The sequence below is a fragment of the Xenopus laevis genome, chromosome 9_10L (assembly GCF_017654675.1).
Source record: "Xenopus laevis strain J_2021 chromosome 9_10L, Xenopus_laevis_v10.1, whole genome shotgun sequence".
NCBI lineage: Eukaryota > Metazoa > Chordata > Amphibia > Anura > Pipidae > Xenopus > Xenopus laevis.
The window spans coordinates 88,265,622-88,288,176 of record NC_054387.1 but is presented as its reverse complement, the minus strand read 5'-3'; the positions used below and the strand labels follow the sequence as shown (position 1 = coordinate 88,288,176).

General features: G+C 38.5%; 2 protein-coding genes across 5 annotated transcripts in view; one reads left to right on the top strand and one right to left on the bottom strand.

Moving 5' to 3' along the window:
* Nucleotides 1–7,827, bottom strand: part of cflar.L (CASP8 and FADD like apoptosis regulator L homeolog) — a 26,954-nt gene extending 19,127 nt beyond the window's left edge. The window contains exon 1 of one of the 4 annotated variants that reach the window (XM_018236122.2): nucleotides 7,695–7,827. In XM_018236122.2, coding sequence (XP_018091611.1) covers nucleotides 7,695–7,760 — 66 coding nt within the window. In that variant the 5' untranslated portion in view covers nucleotides 7,761–7,827. Of the gene's footprint in view, nucleotides 1–651; nucleotides 795–1,294; nucleotides 1,532–1,848; nucleotides 1,915–7,694 lie in introns of those variants that run through there. The other 3 variants (XM_041577241.1, XM_041577240.1, XM_041577242.1) reach the window with 3 other exon arrangements.
* Nucleotides 7,828–7,922: 95 nt separating this feature from the next.
* Nucleotides 7,923–21,194, top strand: bzw1.L (basic leucine zipper and W2 domains 1 L homeolog). Its single transcript, NM_001086822.1, has 12 exons — nucleotides 7,923–8,006; nucleotides 9,026–9,101; nucleotides 10,963–11,139; nucleotides 13,403–13,497; nucleotides 14,206–14,271; nucleotides 14,368–14,503; nucleotides 14,626–14,735; nucleotides 16,091–16,261; nucleotides 16,884–17,030; nucleotides 18,252–18,390; nucleotides 19,090–19,212; nucleotides 20,829–21,194. Exons 2-12 carry the CDS (start codon nucleotides 9,038–9,040, stop codon nucleotides 20,858–20,860), a joined length of 1,260 nt encoding a protein of 419 aa, NP_001080291.1. The 5' UTR covers nucleotides 7,923–8,006; nucleotides 9,026–9,037; the 3' UTR covers nucleotides 20,861–21,194.
* The last annotated feature ends 1,361 nt before the right edge of the window (nucleotides 21,195–22,555 follow it).

The following is a 22,555-nucleotide window of genomic DNA, read 5'->3' as shown; positions in this document are numbered from 1 at the left end:
ATATTATAAAGAGGAAATTAAAAAAAAAAAAAAAAAAAAATGATGATTCCTAATTATAACAGACAGATTAGATTTTAACACCAGCCCTATTTATTATGTTTAAATATAGACCAGGTACTTTCCAAAGAGCAGCATAAAAAAGTTTTTTTGGATAAAAGGTAATTGTTCCTGTTTTTGTGGCATATATATTCTCATTCTGAAAAAATATCATGTAACTGAAATCAAACAAAGGCAGGGTTTTGTTGCCAGAAAGAAAAATAGAATAGTCACGAGTACCAGGAAAGGATTCCTTTATACAAGCACAAAAGGCGACATTTTCATAGGTAAAGCTTTTTTCAAAAGGCATATTAAACAGTTTTACATATTTTCACGCATTGTTATGATTACAGCATACCATTAACTGAAAAAAAAGTCTTACATTTTTATTAAAGGGGACATTCATATTTCTAGAAGTAGAACAAACGTTCTTTTCAATTGTAATGTTTTTTGCAATTTGAATCTATTGGAAATGTTAATTACCTTGATTGCAATGTACCTGTCAGATCATTACACAGCTGAAAGTGTCGTTGTTGGGGTTACTCCCAGTGGACAGTTTAACTAATGGAATAAAAACAAATCTAATAGAAGCTTCAAGTATTAAAAAGTTCTTACTTTGTCCAGTATCCAAACGGCATCTTATACAGGCAAACAAAGAGTCATGTCCAGCCAGAGTAAATGTGTCTGAACAATATGTTACACAAATGGTAAAAGTCATTTATGAGCTGGAAAGTACAGCACAAATAATTTCCACTTCTTAAAAAGGCTTTTTAATGTAAGAGAAATAGCTGGGGAAATATTAAACACCCACGTGCTGTCATACGACCTGTGGGATTTCCCAGTGAATTTTAAATCAGTACATTACATTTTTGTTACTAGACTACGGAGGGTAATCAGGATTTTACAAAACTTCAACAGTTTCAACAATGTTTATATTATTACCTCCACCTAATTAGGCTACTTATAAATAATAAAAGACATAATAAACACTGTATATTGGGAAACATGTTACAAATCATCATCCTACATTCTTGTATGAGACTTTTTCACAATGCAGTCAAATTTGGTAGAACAGTATTATAAGTGCCTTCTTTATGCACTCTAGAAGGACAGACCGTGTACTTAAAACTCCACACATCGTTAGTGACAATGTGAATTATGCAGTAACACTGAAAATTGACTGAACATGTCAGTATTTCCAAGAAAGAATAGCCACAATACAATTTTAGTAGAAAAATACCAGCCCAGTAGTACTTACCACCAACACTTTAAGTACCTGGGAGTGGAGAGCTGACCGAGCTGCAGGTTGTACACTATTATAGTGAACATGGAAGGTTTGCTCTGCCTCCAGCGAAGAATGACAGACATAGCACACCCAATTCATATGTAACTATGACCCACTGCATGGAAAAAACTTACAGACGCACTTTCCAAAAACTATTACAGGTATCAGATACGTTATCAGGAAACCAGTTATCCAGAAAGCTCCGAATTACGGAAAGGCTGTCTACCATAGATTGCATTTTATACAAATTATCCATTTTTTTTTTTTTTTTTTTTTACAAATGATTTCCTTTTTCTTTGTAATAATAAAACAGTAGCTTGTACTTGATCCAAACAAATATATAATTAATCCTTATTGGATGCAAGATCAGCCTATTGGGTTTATTTAATGTTTACATGATTTTCTAGCAGACTTAAAGGGGTTGTTCACCTTTGTAACAAAATGACAAATCTAACAGTTCACATGAATAGAACAAACTTTTCCATAGAAATAGTTAACAGAAAAAGTACAGTTCAAGAGATATTCACCTCAGAAGTGTCCCTGTACTAATCCTTCAGTTCCACACAGACCCTGTGCTGGGAGGGGGTCACTGACCCCCAAAAACACTACAGTGTTCACTTCCTCTTCCTTATATGACATCACACATTGTACTGGCAGCTAACTTAACTCCTATTGGCTATGTCTGCTGTCAATCTGCCACTGCTTCCTGTGCTGGGGAATTTGAGCAGCATTCAGGTACTGAAGAGAAACTGTTACAAGTTTGTGAGAGGGAGGGGCAGTGTGGGCTGTGTACTGCAGAGACTTCAACTGTGCAGATGGGGGGGATCGAGGTGCTTGGGACCTGGAGTTTTACGGATAATGGATCTTTCCATAACTTGGATCTTCATACCTTAAGTCTACTAGAAAATCATGTAAACATTAAATAAACCCAATAGGCTGGTTTTGCTTCCAATAAAGATTAATTATATCTTAGTTGGGCTCAAGTACAAGCGACTATTTTATTATTACAGAGAAAAAAGGAATCATTTTTAAAATGGATACTATGGGAGATGACACTTGTACTTTCCAGAAATATATTATTTGGGGGGGGGGCATGTATTATTTTGTGTATTTACCTCATAAAAAATCATTATTCAGCAGCTGACTATTTGTATGAGCTTGAGGCTTTCCAAATGAGTTGAATTTTTGTGCATAAAGTAAAATATTTTTCTGGTATAGATCCCTATAATCATAAAAAAAATATAACTTTTAAATTTTTTGGTATTTAGAGCTCTAAATCTTGTTCCAGAAGTGGAACACTTAAACACTTAAAAAAGGTATCGTTTTCCTAGGTAAATTACTGCCCCCCCCCCCAGGAGAGCGCACAAAATCACTTAGGGTTGCCGTCTCACCCTTTTAAAACCAAACACATCTGAAATCCACAGCCTGCATGGCTAATTAGCAATTCATTTAGATGCATGATACATGGTTGCACAGAAATCAGTTCAGTCTGCAGCATCTAAATGAGTTGATAATTAGCCATGCAGGCTGTGGATTTCATATGTGTTTGGTTTTAAAAGGGTGAGGTGGCAGCCCTACTGTCCCTGCTAGATGTGTAAGTTACATACGTTTCTAAGCAAGTCAGTGCTGGTTTTTGTTGCAATTTTGTAAATAACTGACATTATGCTTAATGCCAAAGGTATTAAAAGATAAAAATATAGAAAAGCCAGTATTTATTCCCAGAAAAGGTTGCACCCCTTTGTCACTCCATTCAGTTATAGTCTAGGCAGAAGGAGAGTGCCAGAATTGGGAGAACAATGTTGCTCCTTCCTTTTCTGCAGTATTTGTCTGCATGGCTGTGTGAGTTTGTTACAAGGCAGGTTTGTTTATATGCTGCGTCTGTTAACCTCTGCCATTACAATTGAGTAATCAACCAATGACCATTCAAATTATGTGACTGGTTACAGTTCACAAGCACCCAATAAATTACTAGGAGGAGGGCAGTATCAACATCCAATAGGAAACAAGTAAGGGCAAAGCCTGGGCATAATGATGTCATCATATAGGAAGTGTGTCAGGTTCAAAATAGGCCACTCCCATCACTTCAGAAAACTGGTCAGAGAGACAGGAGAAGGACTGAGTTAATAGGTATAAAAATTAGCTTTTACAATGGCATTTTTACTTTTTGTTATGGAAAATGGGGTTTCTAACACATTGAGAACATTGTTAGTGGTTTCATAAGATTTGTACATTGAAGGTGAACAACCCCTTTAAGGTACAAAAATCCAAATAACAGAAAGATCCATTATCTGGAAAACACTAGGTCCAGAGTATTCTGGATAACAGGTCCTGTACCTGTACTAAAGAACAGAAAACATTCACATTGCAGATGTGTTGGTATTTTTTAGAAAAGCTGGTGGGTGCTATTAACAAGGAAGTAATATGAAATGGTTGTCACTTGTTCCTAATGACTAACCTCAAAATAGGACTACCACTATGAGTCAGCACAGCATCCCTATAAATCATTCATTTGCTATTCAAATTATTAACGAGTAATGTATTGTGACAGACTTACATATATGCAGCTGGACAAATAGATCTACCAGGCAGCTGTTATCCTGTGTTAGAGAGCTGCTATCTGGTTACCTTCCATTCTCTGTTGTTAGGCTGTTGGGGGGGGGGGATCACTCCAATATGCAGTACAGCAGTAAAGAGTGACTGAAGTTTATCAGAGCACAAGTCACATGACCGAGGACAGCTGGGAAACTGACAATATGTCTAACCCCGTGTCAGATTTCAAAATTAAAGGGGAACTATCGCGGAAATGAAAATGTAATATTAGCTTCAGCATATTGAAATAAGAAACTTTCTAAATACAATCAATTAAAAATGCTGTACCGTTTCTGAAATTCTCCTCATTCTCTCTTTATTCAGGAGTTGGGTGTCAGATAAATGATCAAATATATCTTATGGGGGGCTCCTTTTGCCTAGAAGATGTATTAAGAGTTCACTGTATAAAATCACCAGAAAATCCTGTCTCTCTACATGCAGGATTTGTGCTAAAGGCAGTTATTTTGTTAGAATTTGTTTGTACTGGACTCAGTTATTTGAGTGAGCTTTAATACATCTGCTAGGAAAGGGAGCCCCCCCTTTAAGATATATTGGATCATTCATCTGACACCCAACTGCTGCAAGAAGACTGAAGAAGAAGAAGAATGAAGAGAAACAGATGCTGAGAGAGGATAGTGAATATAAACTTTATTATTTCAGAAACGATGCAGAATATTTAATTGATAGTAATAGAAAGTTTCTTATTTCAGTATGAGGAAGCTTATATTCAATTTTCATTTTTGCGATAGTTCTGTTTGCTCTTTTGAGAACCGGATGGAGCAGCACTATTAACTGATGCGTTTTGAGAAAAGCATTTTTTCCCATGACAGTATCTCTTTAAGTTACCTCTGCATATGTTACATAAAGTGCTATTTTTTGCATTTTCAATTGGTCTTTGTTTGTTAGTTGATTATTTGCATTCTGCTTCTTACAAGTTTCAAATGTTCTCTGACCCCAGCAGGCAAAACACTACTCTATGTTAAATGTAGCAATAAAATCATAGCTTTACATTTTATTATTATTTATATTTTCTTTCATTCCCTCTCCTATTCATATTCCATTCTCTCATTCAAACCACTGCCTGGTTGCTAGGGTAAATCAGACCCAAGCAATTCGATCCAAATCTCACCCTAAAAAAAGTTCGATCTAGGTTTCTAAAACTATCTATGAAAGCAAATAGCCAATTTCCCTAGATCTCACCCTACTTTGCCAAGTGGAGGCCCACAAAATACTGTACACAGAGAGTTTGACTGGTTCCCAATAACTTCACCTGAGGAGAATCAGCTACGTGTGACATAAGCCTAATGGTGGAAGACCCATAGTGTGGAACCACTGTTTTAAACATAGCTTCTTTGTTGGAGGCCTGACCTCCAGTAGATTGGAGCAAGAAGACTGCAGTGCAAAGCTACCTTTACTTATAGCATCAATTAAGGGTTAGCACATAGAAATTAGTATTCAAAATACAGTTTGAGGACTGGGACAGATCCCTCCAGGATTCATGCCAAACAGTGGCCACAAAAGAGCAGGTGTCTAGAGTGCTTACCACTAGTGATGGGCGAAGGGGACCCATTTTGCTTTGCCGAAAATTTGCCAAAACATATTGAAGTCTATGGGCGACAACATGTTGTCAAGCAAGGTGGTGTGAAAATTTTTTTTTATTGCGCGACAATTTTTTTGACCCACTGGTGTCTATGGGTGTCAATTTCACTGCGAAACCCTGTGAAATATTTCTGCTCATCACTACCTACAACCTGTGAAGCTGTCAGAAAAAGCTTATATGCTAACAGAAATAATGATCCATTACCATCCATATAGCACAGACATATTCCATATAACTTTACAGAAATGATACATCATTTACATAAATCCCTGCCCCAGTAGAACTTACAATTTAAGGTATCTATCATTAAAGGGGTGGTTCACCTTTAAGCTAACTTTTTATATGTTATAGAATGAACAATTCTAAGTAACTTTCCAATCAGTCGTCGTTATTTATTGTTTATAGTATTTGAATTATTTGCCTGTTTCTTCTGACTCTTTCCAGCTTTCAAAAGGAGGTCACTGACCCCATCTAAAAACAAATGCTCCGTTAGGGTCAGGGCACACAGGCAGGTTTGCCGGATAAAATGTAAATCGCCAGCGGGATGGCACTTGGAAAGATTCATTATCGCCAGAAGTTTCCTCGTCAGGCAACTTCGGAAAATGAATGGCTCCGAGTGCCATCCCGCCGGTGATTTACATTTTAGCCGGCAGGGAGGGAGTTCGGAAGATTCGTCACCCCGAAGAAGGAGATTTGTCACTGGGCGACTAATCTCCCTGAATCTGCCTGTGTGCCCTGACCCTAAGACTACAAATTTATTTTTATTGCTACTTTTTGGTACTCATCTCTCTATTCAGGCCTTTCCTATTCTTATTCCAGTCTCTTATTCAAAGCAATGCATGGTTGCTAAGGTATGTTGGACCCTAGCAACCAGATTGCTGAAATAGCAAACTATCACTCTCTACATCAGCAGGGCCGGATTTACATATTGGGCGCCCCTAGGCCTGATGTCGTTGGTCGGCCCTGTCCCCTCTTTTTTTATTTGCTCAAATTTTCATCATTGGGACCAGAGCAATGGGGATTGGTGCACAGGAAATTAACAGAAATTATCGTTTTGCCTGTGCATCCCCATTGTTTCTGAACCAATGTGGGTGTGGTTGGACAGCATGCCGCCCCCGAAAATCCTGCCACCCTAGGCCCGGGCCTAGGTGGCCTCTCCACAAATCCGGGCCTGTACTACATCATACTAAAAGTTCATTTAAAGGAGAAGGATCCCTTTAAGTTCCAGTTAGTCTCCCTTTTGCAAAGGACAGGCCCCAGGACCTCGGTCCTCAGTAAACATCGCCAGCCTACAGACTTTGTCATAAACCATACCTCCCAACATTTTGGAAGTAAAAAGAGGGACAAAAAATTTTTTTGCACGTAGAACAGCGATTTTTTGAGCACGCCCCTTTCTGTGGCCACACCCCCTAATTACCATGTTCATTTTACAAAATTTGGCAGGTTATGAAAGTTTGAAAATATTTCTCCTTATCTAAACAGTTTTTTTGTGTCTCAAAATTGTTACAAAGTATCTTATTTGCACCTGTTAGCTATTCTGTGCTCTCTGCTAAAAGCCAATTAAGTGAGAAACTTTGTTTCTTTTTCTGGCTGTTCAGTGCAGAGAAAAGAGGGACTTTCCAGTACAAATGAGGGACTGCGGGTTGAGCTGTCAAAAGAGGGACTGTCCCTCTGAAAAAGGGACAGTTGGGAGGTAAGCATAAACACCCAATATTTATCAAACACAGGACAAATGAAACCATAGCTACTGACCACGCCCAGTTACACCCTCTTCCCCGCGATAATGGACATAAAAAGACTTAAAATGAATCCGGAGCATGCTCATGCCACTCATGCCTTTATTATACTCATGCCACAGCTGAAGTAAAGTGACTGGTTATCACTGGCACAGACCTCTGGGATAAAGGGAATCTGAACCTTCAGCAATAAGGAAGTATCGTCTGGAAAACGTCACACGCACAAAGCGATCTAGACTAGTGTTACCAGGGGAAGAGCAGCAAACTGACTAACTGGAATGGAAACCTCAGAAGATACGAGCAGACTGAGCGTTATAACAGCGAGCAGGGTCCGCTCGGTGTTATAACGAGCAGATTAGTTTGTATAAAAGCTCAGTGCTACACATAAACACACAGCAAAGTCCAAGGCGTGAGCCGGGGGGAAGGTGGCGGCGAGGCGGATACATACCGTAGAGACCACCGTGTTACTTCTAGTAACTGCAGCTCGTATCACATCGGCTTTTAAATCTGTCATGAGTAATGCAAATTTCACCCGTACTATCGAATTGGAAATTCCAGGAGAAATACGCCCATTGGCGCATGCGCATACAATATACACCTCATTACAATAGGCCCTGCCTTCTTCCCGCAGCCGTGACACGTTCCGGCCTTTCTCTCCTGGTTGTCGTACTGTACAGATATCTTGGACGTGGTCTGTGTGTGATTCCCCGTTATCCTCCGCCCCCAGTGTTCGGCCCGTTTCCTGCCTGATCTATATTCGGTAAGCGGAGACTAATTCAACTGTGGCGGAGGTGGCGGGCGTGCTGCGTCTGGCCTGTGTTTCATACAAAGATAGGTAGCCGCTCGTTATAGGCCGCTGCGTCATGGCTTTCCTTCTTTTGCTCCAATATTCAATTTGCGCCTCCTCCATTATTCAAACACAAATCCTAATATCTCCTCATCTGAACATGCGAGGGCTTCTGCTTTTTACCTTAATGCTAGTACTTTAATTGGAAGGTTTATAGCCACCATTGGACTCCTGAAATTAAACCCAAGTCATGTTGAAACAGGATGCTATCCCAGGCATTTGTGCCTTCATTTTAGTGCAAACATACTTTGTTCCCTTCTTATAGCCTCCCAGTGTTTCAGCATGACTTGGGTTTAATTTAAGGAATAATATATAGGAGACAATTAGCTGCCCTGTTATAGGGGCCTGATAATGGAGGTTGTGAGTAGGAGTTACTGGGCCCCACAGCACAGTTATTTTAGGGCCCCTTGATTTAGGGATTAAGACCATTTTTTTAACTAATGTTTTTAATGCAATGGCCTTGTCATTTATTATTGCCTGAGGGATGGTCAGGTTGTTTCCCAAGGGTCCATCAGTTCTGTATTGTGTTGCTGTGCCTTAACATGACTGAACACACATCCATTTAATGGCTTCTAACAAAGGGAAATGGAACTGCCGTTTGGTATTAAATTTAATTTCGGGATCACTCAGAGCTTCTTATAAGTAGTCAGGAGCTGTTATTATTTAGTTCCTGACCTCTTGCTTCTAATGTTCTCGATTTATAGTATTTAATTTGTTTATACTTTTTTACCTAATTTGTTTATACTCCCAGCTCCCTCTGTCAGGCCTGCTAATCTTATCTCCTCTCAGCAAGAACCCCCCATTGCTTTTCTTATTATCTTGGCAGGGCCTAGCCCTTTCTGTTCCACTATTTTAGCATGCAGGTCCTGCATTGCATGTACAGATCTACATACATTCACATTTGTATAATTATACATTTCTTTCCCACACAGGGCATCTTTTTTATGAATAATCAAAAGCAACAAAAGCCAACGCTATCTGGCCAGCGTTTTAAAACCCGAAAAAGAGGCAAGTGATGTGTTTTTGTTTTTTTTTAAATTAAATCCATGTTTACGTGCAATAAAGCTAGCCATAGATGCAAAGATCTGTTTGAACTGAGGATTCGTACGATTTTCGGACCGTGTGTGGAGAGTCCCGACATTTTTCATCCAGTGGAAATCGGTCGTTGGTCGATCGAACAGGTTAAAAGATTTTTGTCGGCTGCCGATAATATCTCTGCATGTATTGCCGATCGTATGATTTTCAGTGGGAGACTGTCACTAGCTTTGGTCGGACATAATTTTCAGACGATTGCTGTCAGGGGCAGAACATCTGCTGATCTGTTCTTTTCTACTTTAGATGAGGAAGTACGATGATTCGTATGATCGGATCTTTGCGACTATGGCCAGCTTTACTGTTTTTTCATAAATCGCAAAATGTCAGTGTTTGACTCTTGAGTGTGAGAGGTCCCAAAATTAATTTCTTAGCTGTATGTATGCTAATATATTGGCATTTTTGCAGAGCACACTTTAACCCCCTATTGTAAAACATAAGGATAGTCTCAGAGGATTTCCATCGAATAAAGGCACAGAGGCCACAGGCCAAGTGTGTTCTTATCTTCTTAATATTTTACAAAAGGTGGTATACTTTTTTTTTCTTCATTTTTTGTGACTTGTGACAAATTACCCCATTAAAGGTGTGAGTCACCTTATGATAATACTAATAATAATATGTATTTTTAGAGCACCAACATATTGCACAGCGCTGTAAAATAAATGTGTTTAAACAAAGAAATCACATGAATTACATACAGCGTTAAACATAGAGAACAGTACACTACAATAGGTGAGGAAGGCCAATTCTTAGCAACTTTTCAATTGGTCTCCATTATTTATCGTTTGTGAATTATTTGCCGTCTTCCCTTTCCAGCTGTCAAATGGGGGGGTCACTGACCCCATCTAAAAACAAATGCTCTGTACAGCTAAAAATGTTAAATTATTGCTACTTTTTTATTACTCAACATTCTACTCCTATTCTCTCCTATTCATATTTCAGTCTCTTATTCAAATCAATGCATGGTTGCTAGGGTAATTTGGGCCCCAATAACAGGCTGTTAAAATTGCAAACTGGAGAGTTGCTGAATTAAAAGCTAAACTCAAAAACCACAAATAAAAAAAAAAAATGCAAACGAAATGCAAATTGTCTTAGAATATCACTCTCTACATCATACTAAAAGCGGAGTACTAAAAATTCAGTACTTAAAGGAGAACAACTCCTTTAAGTACTGATTAAAATGGCTATCACGACACCTTTTATACCGATATCATTTTATGGGATATTTTAGTTTGTGTATTATAATTTATTCAATTTGCAGACAAATCTCTCCTGTGGGTACAAGGGCAAATCTTAAAATTAGACCATATATAAAAATCCTTTTTTACAGTAATAACGAAATTTGTGGATTTCTCCCTCACAGTGGTTTTAAGAGCGCTGAATGCCCTTTTTAACTTTTAATCATTTAAAACCGCAATGGTAATGGGCAAGATTTCAGGATTATCACATAGGACACACTCATAAGGTTAGATAAAAAAACCTTACATAAAGCGGAAGTGCATTTAAGTGTTATATAAAAGCTCCTAGGTTCTCTGGCTGTTGCTTGAAGCATTATTACTTTGTTTTAATGGCAATGTATTACATTCTTACTTGAATCTGGCAGTGTGAATTATGTTATGTGCATGTATACAAAATTTATTTAATACTCACAGCTGTGTAGGCCACAGAAGAGGGCTTCTTGGTGGGTCTGTAACTGAGCAAAAAGGGGTCAGCTATTTCAAGATCGGTACTTGTAAATATCTGACTGTGCGTAATTTTTTATTTTTCCTTACTGTAGATGAAAAGGAGAGGTTTGATCCTACTCAATTCCAAGACTGCATCATTCAAGGCTTAAATGAAACTGGTAACGATTTGGAAGCAGTAGCGAAGTTTCTTGATGCTTCAGGGGCAAAGCTAGACTATCGGCGCTATGCAGAAACTCTCTTTGACATTCTGGTGGCTGGCGGAATGCTGGGTATGTGAACATTTCATGTTTTAGTACAGTCACCATCTTAAATCGATACTATCATGGGAAAAAAATTTTTTTTCAAAATGAATCCATTAATAGTGCTACTCCAGCAGAATTCTGCACTGAAATCCATTTCTCAAAGAGCAAACAGATTTTTTTATATTCAATTTTGAAATCTGACATGGGGCTAAACATTTTGTCAATTTCCCAGCTGCCCCTGGTCATGTGACTTGTGCTCTGATAAACTTCAATCACTCTTTACTGCTGTACTGCAAGTTGGAGTGATACCACCCCGCTCCCTTTTCCCCCCAGCAGCCAAACAAAAGAACAATGGGAAGGTAACCAGATAGCAGCTCCCTAACACAAGATAACAGCTGCCTGGTAGATCTAAGAACAGCACTCAATAGTAAAAACCCATGTCTCACTGAGACACATTCAGTTACATTGAGAAGGAAAAACAGCAGCCTGCCAGAAAGCATTTCTCTCCTAAAGTGCAGGCACAAGTCACATGACCAGGGGCAGCTGGGAAATTGACAATATGTCTAGCCCCTTGTCAGATTTCAAAATTGAATATAAAAAAATCTGTTTGCTCTTTTGAGAAATGGATTTCAGTGCAGCATTCTGCTGGGAGAAGCACTATTAACTGATGTGTTTTGAAAAAAACATGTTTTCCAATGACAGGATCCCTTTAATGTAGGTTCTGTGCACATTTAGGTATCAATTAGGACAGAGGCTTGGCAAAAAGATCAAGTTTCTAATTTGCTTTCTTCCTATTTCTAGTTCTAGTGATTTTTATTTACACATTTCTATCCCTGCAAGTATATGTGCTTTAAGTATAGTGTGTGCATTTATTAGCGGATTTCTTTAAAATTAAATGCAACAGTTGTCACTGGTGATCTGGTAACCTTTTGATTCTGTTAGCATAGCCCATTCGTTCCATGGGAACTGAGCGGTAGAGTTAAAAATCTCATGATTTGTGCTTACTGGACTTCAAATCATACGTTGTTGTGGTCACCTGACCTTTAAACTTGCTTTTGGTGAATAATATTTAGTGCTTTTCAACTACTATCCCTTGGTGAACTATAGTCATACAACACATGGGTGCTGTTTGGCTGCTGATTACAATTAAAATTTCACAGGCAGCATCTAGAATTTCCACATAAATCGCATGATTTAAATGGCATGTAAAGGCAAAAAAAATAAAATCTCATTTTTACTTTCTTTAATGAAAAAGAAACCTATCTCCAATGTGCTTCAAATAAAAAATGGGTACCGTTTTTATAAGAAACCTGACTGTATGCAGTGAGATTCTCCCTTCATTTACTGCTGTGGATAGGAATTGTCAGATGGTCCCTAACTGCCTGGCAGGGAAACAATCATACCCCGCCTTAAGGTGGCCATACATGGAGAGATCCGCTCGTTTGGCGATGTCGCCAAACGAGCGCATCTCCCTCCAATATGCCCACCTTGAGGTGGACAATATCGATCTGATCGTGGGCCCTAGGGCCCAACGATCGGAGCCTAACGGGTGGTCGGCCAGTGTATGGCCACCTTTACTTTCCAGCCATGCAGAACTCAAGCTGCTTTGTTTGGTCCATTGTAGAGCATTCGGCGACTGTGTAGAGATTTGTATTGGAATTTATTTTTGGCTGTTTCCAGCTGCAGGGACAAAAATCATGGAGCCAGATTTAAACAGATAAACTGGAATTCTGTTTGGAGGATTATTTTGCTGTACTGGTTCTGTAGAGTTGGAGAAAGTTTCTATTAAACAATATAAAAACTATAAAATCCACATTATATTACATGACCACACAGGACCCAGTGCAGTCTGCATATTCTGATTATAAATCAGTCTTGCTGTATTGGCTTCTGGCATATATTTGACTTGTGCTGTTTTGATAATTTATGACTATCCCTAAGCAGCTCAGACCACACTGAGCATGTGCACAGTCTTGGTCTTGCAAATATGTTTAACAAAGTTACAAGATGGTGGCCCACTTTGAAAGCATAAATCATTTGTTTGATTAGGCTTGTGGTACAGTAAGTTTATGTTTAGTATACAAAATAAAGCATTTCTAGCCTTATTCTATTTTATACTTTACTTACTCTTTAAATACCCACTTTGCAGGGAGGGGACTGATGATCATCATTGTGATAGCTTTACCAATCACCACCCATGGAAGAGATGGAACCCTGATAAATAGTCACATTGTTCACCATACGTACCTCCTCTTGAGAAGTTAATAGTAAAAACTGTTTTCTTTTGTAGCACCAGGCGGAACTCTGGCCGATGAGGTGATTCGTACTGATGTCTGTGTGTTTTCAGCACAAGAAGATCTTGAAACCATGCAGGCGTTTGCTCAGGTGATTGTGTTCATACTTTATAAACTAGTCAGTATGTAGGGGGTTATTTATTAAAGATTGAGTTGTGTTTTCACCAAAAAAAAAAAAAATTAAGGGTAGTTTTACTAAAAACATAAAAAAAAATTTTGAGAAAAAAAAAACTTGGATTTTTCATGATTTATTATGCCCCCAAGCTGCCAAAAGCCTGAATCCAAAAACACTCCTGCTAAAGCCTTTCGAGGTCATGTAGAAGTCAATGGCAGAGGTCCCTTTAAACATTTGAAGATGTATTTTGACTTCATGATTTTCGGTTTTTTTACGGTGGGTTGCACTCGAAAAATGGTTTTTGTAGCCTATAACACGATAAATTCAAGGTATTTGGTTTTTTTCCCCCCCAATTGCATTCAATAGAGTTTTTTTATATTCAGGTTTTCTCATAAATATGCAAAAATTTGAGTTATGAGTTTATTCAAGGTAAAATAAAACCTCACAAACTCTACCTTTGATAAATAACCCCATTAATGTGTGTGTACAAACTCTCTCACTATTTGGCTTTGTAGGTTTCTAGAGCATGACTCAAACATAGGTGCTAGTTTTAGAAAACTTTGCCCATATGCCAGCAGTATGCCACTTCTTATTTATAGTTGTCCGTATGTAGATAAGCAGTGTGTCACTAATGAGCCATATCTGATTTCTTATTTAAACTAAAATGCTCAATTTTATGAATAGGTTTTTAACAAGTTAATCAGACGCTACAAGTACCTGGAGAAAGGCTTTGAAGAAGAGGTCAAAAAGGTAATTATTTCAAGTAATTGGGCTGATCTTTTACATTTTACAGTTGCGCTATTATGACAGGGATGTCCTAATCTTAAAACCATGCTTGCTTTTCAGCTGTTGCTGTTTCTGAAAGGTTTTTCAGAATCTGAGAGGAATAAGCTGGCTATGCTCACTGGTATTCTTTTGGCCAATGGGAATCTTTCTGCATCAATACTTAACAGTCTCTACAATGAAAATTTGGTCAAAGAAGGTAACCACTTTATTAATGGGCATGCATGCCTTGATTTTATTATTCTTTTGCATGTGTCTGGAAATATTTAAAGGTGAATAGTCCTGCGTATATCATCCTTATAATAAAAACACATTTTGCAGGTGTTTCTGCAGCATTTGCAGTAAAACTGTTTAAATCATGGATCAATGAAAAAGATATCAATGCTGTTGCTGGCAGTCTCCGAAAAGTGAACATGGATAACCGGTTAATGGTAAGGAAACATTTTTTTTTTTTTTTTACTTTCTATACTGTCCGCCACAATTGGGGAATTTATGTGCTTATTACAGCCCTAGGAGCAGAATGAAACTTTAATCCAGAGATGCAGAAAGGAAATAACTAGGCCTGTATTTATCCATAACTCATTCTGCATACCAAACAGTTAGTGGCCTAACTAGAGTGCAACGGGCCCGCTGCCAAAAAATCTTCAGAGGGCCCAGCTCTTTCCAATTTCCATCCTTTTTCCCACCTCTGCCCTCTCCCCACCCAGACTCCGCCCTGTGCTGACACGCTCTGCTTTCCCGCCGCACGTTAGAGCACGGCTGGGGGGGGGGAGTTTTTGTTGGCTATAGAGGAAGCAGACCGAGCCCCCCTGCGACTGCGGGGTCTGCTTCCTCTATAGTTACACCACTGTAAACAGTCATCATCCAGACCTCGCCCATTTGCATCTTAATTACTAAAATTAAAGGCTTAAAGAGGAAGGAAAGGTTAAAATTAAGTAAGCCTTATGAGAAAGGTCTATATAAATACACCATTAAAGCCTCAAAGTACTGCTGAGTAATGAGTACTCTGTTAAAAGAAACAGCATTTCTTTTTGTTTATTGTGTACACATGGGGTTCTGTATCAGACTTCCTGTTTTCAGCATAAACCTCCAGGGCAGGGCTGGAGCATGCTAAGTTTGCTTCTTTCCACCTCACTTTCCCCTCCCTGCTGTAATCTGAGCCCAGAGCTTTGAGTGAGCAGAGAGAGACTCAGGCAGGAAGTGATGTTAAACCAAGCAAATATGGCAGCTGCTATCCTAAACAAAGAGCTCTTCTAGAGCTGTTTACTCAGGTATAGTAAAGCATTCTACAGAATAAAGTGTTATCGCTTGCACTATTGTGGCTAAAATATTGGCAATAAACCGCCTTGGCACTTTCCTTTTCCGTTAAAATGTCCACATCTCTGATTCTCTCCCCACTTGCATCTGTGCAAGAATATTCACAGTCAAGCTACATTTACCTAAATGCTGCTTTTGGGCAGCCAATTGTCTTACAAAGAACTTTTCATCAGCTGCCAATAGAATTACAGATAATGACGTTCATATCTTCAATTGTGTGGCATGCAGTTAGGCACAGCCTCTTATAAACTAAAGTGAGCCTCTCTTTTTAGAAGTAGTTCAAATAGTAACTGAAATATGTGCTCACTAGCAATGCTTTTCTCATTAATTTGCAAAAGTATAAACCTTTCAATGCAACAAAAGTCCTGGGTTGAAAACTTTCACTCCTGCAGTATTTTTTCCTGCAGTAATGTTGTGGAGCAATCTCTCATCTATCTTCTGTTGCTAATGGTGGTATATTCCTTTCTAGGAACTTTTTCCTGCCAACAAGCAAACTGTGGAACATTTCACTAAATACTATACTGATGCAGGACTAAAAGAATTGGCAGAATATGTTCGGAACCAGCAAACAATTGGCGCTCGCAAAGAGATCCATAAAGAGCTTCAGGAAATGATTTCACGTGGAGAAGCTCATAAGGAGGTGGGGGTTTTAGCTTTTTTGTAAACGGAGTGTGCTTTACAAATTATTCTGAGATCTTGAACTTGCCAGATATGTTTTTTTTTTTTTCCTGGGCTTGGAATTGATTCATAGTTTTTAATTTTGAATGGATGTAGCCAGTGTAAAGTGATGCTCATAATGTTCCAGGAACACCCCATGTAATAGTCAACTTTGTAATGCTCTTGCTTTGTTTCTGTAAATAAAAAGATTGGTGAAGCTGACTAGTTTGCATGGCCCCCTCAGTTTAAACTGATTATAAAATAACTGCTTCTTAGCTTAAGCCAGGGCTGCCCAACTGGAAGCTAGCAGGCCAGATGTGGGTCTCCAAAAGATTCTTATTGCCTTCAATACGGCCAGGATATCCAAAGTCCTTTTTGTATGACATTCTGGTTTTGCTAAAATCCATATTAAATGGCCCGCAGCATGAATTACTTTGGCCGTGGCTTTAGACTACAGGAATCTCTAGGGTGATGTGCTGTGCCAATATGTTACATTGGAGTTGCCTTTGTATCTGGGTCCTTGATAAGTTTGAAGGCCTATGTCTTAAGTGCAGTATGTATTCTTTATGCAACATTAACCTTTCAAATATGGTTTATTCAATCAGATAAGTGTGTACGTGAAGGATGAAATGAAGAAAAACAATATTTCTGAGCAAACTGTTATTGGTATTCTATGGTCCAGTATTATGAGCTGCGTGGAATGGAACAAAAAGGAGGAGCTTGTTACAGAGCAAGCCATCAAACACTTGAAGGTACACATACCTAATCCACAGTGGGTAAAAAAATTTTAGTGCATAAACTTACCCACTGATTGAATGCAGAGTACATGTTTGGGATCCGTTAACTCCAAATTATGGAATGGCCATCTCCCATAGACTCCATTTTTTCTAAATAATCCACATTTTTAAAAATGAATTACCTTTTTCTCTGTAATAATAAAACTGTAGCTTGTACTTGATCCAAACTAAGATGTAATTAATTCTTATTGGAGGCAAAATCAACCTCTTGGGTTTATTTAATATGTACATGATTTTCTAGTAGGCTTAAGGTATGGAGATCTAAATTACGAAAAGATCCATTATCTGGAAAACCCCAGGTCCCGAGCATTTTGTATAAAAGATCCCATACCTGTACAAAGTAGTATTTAGCAATTGGGGTAACTTGTACGTCCAGTAGCTATGCCATAGGCGTATTTGCTACTTTGATACAGACATTTCTATATTGTGTATGTATACACTGTTGGATTGTTTCTGATAATCCAATTGAGAGTGCAAGATTTAAGCAGGCTACAGATGTGTAGATAACATCAGATTTTTCCCCCTGGGCGAACACTTCCAGAGAAAAATGTACCAGCGCCCCCCCAGCTGCCATCCCCGTCCCTAGTGTCGATTTACTCTACGGCGTATGGCTAGGGATAACTGGGAAATGCAGGTATGATGCTGGCACTGTGATACAAAGTTCTAAGGGTTGGGTAACTTTTTTCTTTCTAAAAAAAAAAAAAAGCACTTCCGTAATTCATTGTGGGTTTCCCTCCCTTTTTGTGTCTTCAAATAATGCAGAGTGCTAATTGATGTGTTTAAACGTTTATTGTATTGACCAGCTTTAATGACTTTATTGCTCACCTGTCAAGACCACCTGCCATTATAATGAACCTCTGCCACTGTTGGTGGTTTAGTTAGAATGTTGCTGAACTTGCCAATCCTCTGACCATTTGCCAAAACTTACCCAGTATTTCCTATTGCTGCCAAATTGAGGATAAGGTAAATCATCCCACTAGATTCCAAAGCGACTGAGAGGGCCTCTCCGACCATATAAGCTGCATATAATATATAATATACAGTACTATAATATATTCAGTTTTCTCTTATGCTATGAATGTTTTTCCCAAAATGGCACATTTTAATGCATTCTTAAATAACTTTTTTCATAACATTAAAAAATAAAACTGTTTTTTTAATTTTTTTTAAAATAAGCAATACAGCCCTCTGCTTGCTGCCTTTACTACACAAGGTCAGTCAGAACTGACTTTGCTGCTGAAAATTCAGGAGTATTGTTATGACAACATTCACTTCATGAAATCCTTCCAGAAAATAGTAGTGCTCTTTTATAAAGGTGAGTTTCCCAGTCTTTTGGCTTCAGTGTTAATGTAAACCTTGTCTGTATGCTTTTAATTCTTTTTTTATGAGCCGTGTTTATTTTGGGTTTTTAGTTGCCAAAATATGGTTTCCCTAAGCAGCCCTCCCATCATTGCAACAGTTGATTCTACCCATGGGTCTTTTTATTTGGTATACATTTAAACACCCTGAACAAGATAGTTGGTCAATTATGTTTTCAAATAAACTTAAAAAAACACACATTGATAGGCTAGCTTGACTGTGCTAATGGGAAATTAAGACTCCTGTTGTTCAGGGGCTGATGTGAACATTGATGTGTAAAAGCCCTGTGAAATATGTTGGCTGCTTAATGAGTAGTGTATGTGGCACAGGATACATTTGAATCAACCAGTGTTAGAGCTGGTTGGTTTCCCCAACCTAGCAAATCCGTTAGCTAATGAATGGCAACGGTGCTTATGGGTGATAAAAAAAAAAAAAAAAAGGAAAAGTTGAGCATCACCAACTTTCTGCAGAAAAGCGGACATGGTCCCATTTAGCTTAGACCTGCATGAGGTGATCAGTAAAGTTTAACCATTAACTGTCCCATGTTTGTGTGACGCCATTTAATCTTAGTAAGTAGAACAGGTAAAAGTTGCCTAGTTTTGGAATAAGCACATTCTTTGTATCCAGTGTCTCAATGCTTTATCATTTCTTTCAGCTGAAGTTCTGAGTGAAGAGCCCATTCTGAAGTGGTACAAAGATGCACATGTTGCAAAAGGCAAAAGTGTGTTCCTGGAGCAAATGAAAAAATTTGTTGAATGGCTTAAAAATGCAGAAGAAGGTAAAATGACATGTCAACTTTTTGTTTGAGTTCTGCCAGACCTAACGTCCAGTGTGCTATTTACTTGGTATAACGGTTTTTCTTGCCAGTAAATGTTTGCTGAATTGGATTGTCTGTTACCAGGCAAGTGACCCGTAACTGTAAAATCACACACAGTCCCGTTATCCAAAGGCAATATTTACCAACAGCAATTCTAGGCTAAGGAAAGGATTTCAACCAAATTGTCTTTTAAAAAAAGTATTCTGTAAACTGACCTGCTGCAGAATTACACATTAGACATAAAACTCAGAACTCTAGAGATATTCTCTGAGCTCACTGCAATTTTAGTTGCATCCCAGAACTTCAGTAGACAGAATTTCCTCTGTGTTAAAGTGCCCTTTCGTCAGACATGCCCCCGAAACATGACATCAAATGACTAAATAAACATGCAGGGGATCTTAGCCATTAGTGTTTGCTACCTTTATTTCCATTAAAAAATTGGGACAGGTGCCGACCCCTCCAACCAACACGGGGCAATCGCTTTTCGGAAGAGACTGGGGGGGAAAAAGGAAAAACTGTTTGCCAAATAGCTGTTTGAGGTCATATTTTACATGTGTAGCTTATCTAAAAGCCTGTAAGAGTATTCAGGTTATTTATTTGGTTCCCAAAGATAACTCTGCCTTGGGCAAGTCTCTAGCACTGATTTCTATGCTTTAAATTAAAAGCATAGATATAGTTTTCAGCTGTATTCCTTTGTGCCTCCCCTGTAAAATGTATTTAAAGGAGAGAGAGCTAAAGAAAATCTTAATTGCAGGCTCCCCTCTCAAATCTACAATATCAAAGTCTGTGTGAGTCAGTGCAGGAAGAAACAAGAATGCAGCATAAAAGGAATAGAAGTGTAGTGTGTCAGTTGAGCAGCGGTAGCACCGAGAGGAGTAGGAGTCTGCTGCCGGAGCAGAGTTCCTAGCGCGGATTCATACAGACTTTGTTATTGTGAATTTCTACCCAAGAAGAAATGGGAACTACTGAGTCGGGAACCCCGGGAACTGCAGTTACACAATTACCTGACTATCCCCTCTAAAATCTGTCTGATGTACTTGAGATAAAAATTCTGCAATTATTTATACATATTTGTTAGGAAACGTCTTCTGTATTGCTATATCTCCAGGAATTCCACTTACTTTCTCGCTGCCCTCCTTCAAAGGGATGTGCCGTTTCTAAGACTTCAGACAGATTTGCATGGAAGCTGCAGAGGTGCTTGTTTCTCACTACCAGAGGTGGTAGATTCAGTGAGAAACCCCCTGCTGCTTCATGCAAATCCCACTGTCTGAGAAACTGTAGAGCCTCCATCTCTGGTATATGGCACACAAGGGGGATTTGTTCCCCCCTGGCGACAGATCAAAATACTGTGCCACCCAAATTTAGTTTCTATTTCAATTCCCTTTAAAACCCAAGCATTTTGTGGGGCAAAACCACTGTAAAATACAGTATGTAGCAAATATGGAGATTCTTATGTTTAGAATTGCTTAAAATTGCCGTAGACATTTCCTTTAAACTAAAGACTTACACGTTGGTTGGCATCTGTGATTTAGACTTCTCACAAAAACTTATTTTTTTTATTTTTTTTTCCTTCTCAGAATCGGAATCAGAGACTGAAGAGGGTGATTGAATTGTATCGTTGTTGTCAGTAAACAAACACAGGAGCTGTAGATAAAGTCATGTCCCATTATGCCATTATTACGTGTCCTGATTCTTACATCCTACCTCCTGTATCAAGCATGATATAAGGGCTTTCATCACTTTTTTTCCCCCTTCCTTCCTGATCACTACTGTCAGCTGCAGTTTTTTTTTTTTTGTTTTTTTTTGTTTTAGCAGAAAGCTGTCCATTTTTTTTACCCTCTACCTCCTGTATTTTCTACTGTAATAATGTAATTTAAGGCCTTTGAAAAATTAACAATTCGTTTTATCCCTTGGTTTTCTATTAAAATAAAGTTTAAAATCCATGATTTGGTATATTTGTTAATAAAATGTAAAAGAAAAAATACCCTCCAATTAAATGTAATATCAGAAATGAAACTCGGCAATGCTTTTCTTTTTATACTTTCCTAATTTAAGGGGGATTCTTGTATTTAACCAACAGCTAAGCACACAGTTGTTTTAAGGATTGTGTTTGCTTTGGTTTTGTTATTCAGGCAGAAAGGGAGGCTCTTCAGTCAAAAGGCTGGTCTCCTAGAACAAAAAACTTCTGTTTGAAATAAACGGAGTAATTCTGTTTCATGCATAAGCGGATATAGTTTTCTTTGCTGCAGTGTTAATTTGCCAGGTTTCCATTGTGTTAAAGGAACAGTAACACCAAAAACTGAAAGTGTTTTATATAATGAAAATATAATGTACTGTTGCCCTGCACTGGTAAAACTGATGTTTGCTTCAGAAACATTAATAAAGTTCATATAACAAGCTGCTGTGTAGCAATGTCAAGAATTGAAAAATTGACTATGGATCAACTACACAACTGGTTTCCTGGTTGCAGTTGTATCTACACTTGGGCAGATTTATCAAGGGTCGAAGTTAAAAAAAAAAACTTTGAATTCAAAAAGAACAACCGAATAGAGGTCGAAGGTCCGTATTCGGCCTTCTTCGAATCGTACGATCAAAGGAATAGGGCCTTCGATCTACTTCGATTTGAAGTTTTTCCCCCAAAAAACTTTGATCTCTCAAACTCCACCAATTGCCTCCATATATGTTCTAGGACAGTGATCCCCAACCAGTAGCTCGTGAGCAACATGTTGCTCTCCAACCCCTTGGATGTTGCTCCCAGTGGCCTCAAAGCAGGAGCTTATTTTTCAATTCAAGGCTTGGAGGCAAGTTTAAGTTGCATAAAAAAACAATTGTACTGCAAACAGAGCGTCAATGTAGGTTGACAAACCACATAGGGGCTACCAAATAGCCAATCACGGCCCTTGTTTGGCACCCAAAGAACATTTTTCATGCTGGTGTTGCTCCCCAACTCCTTATACTTCTGAATGTTGCTCACGGGTTCAAAAGGTTGGGGATCCCTGTTCTAGGAGGTCCCCCATAGGCTATAACAGCACTTCGGCAGATTTTAGGTGGTGAATGGTCAAAGTTTTAAAAAGACAGTACATGATAAATTTAATTATTTTTTTTTTAACTCTCGAATCGAAGTTGGACTATTCCCTAGTCAAAGTACACAAAAATTAGCTCTAAATTCATAGTTTTTAACTTCGAAAATTCACCTCGACCTTTGATAAATCTGCCCCTCATTGTTGGAGAGCATTGTTCTTCTATGCCAATGTTCCTTTTTTAGTTTTTCACCCAGGCAGCGCAGTACTTTGCACTTCATCTC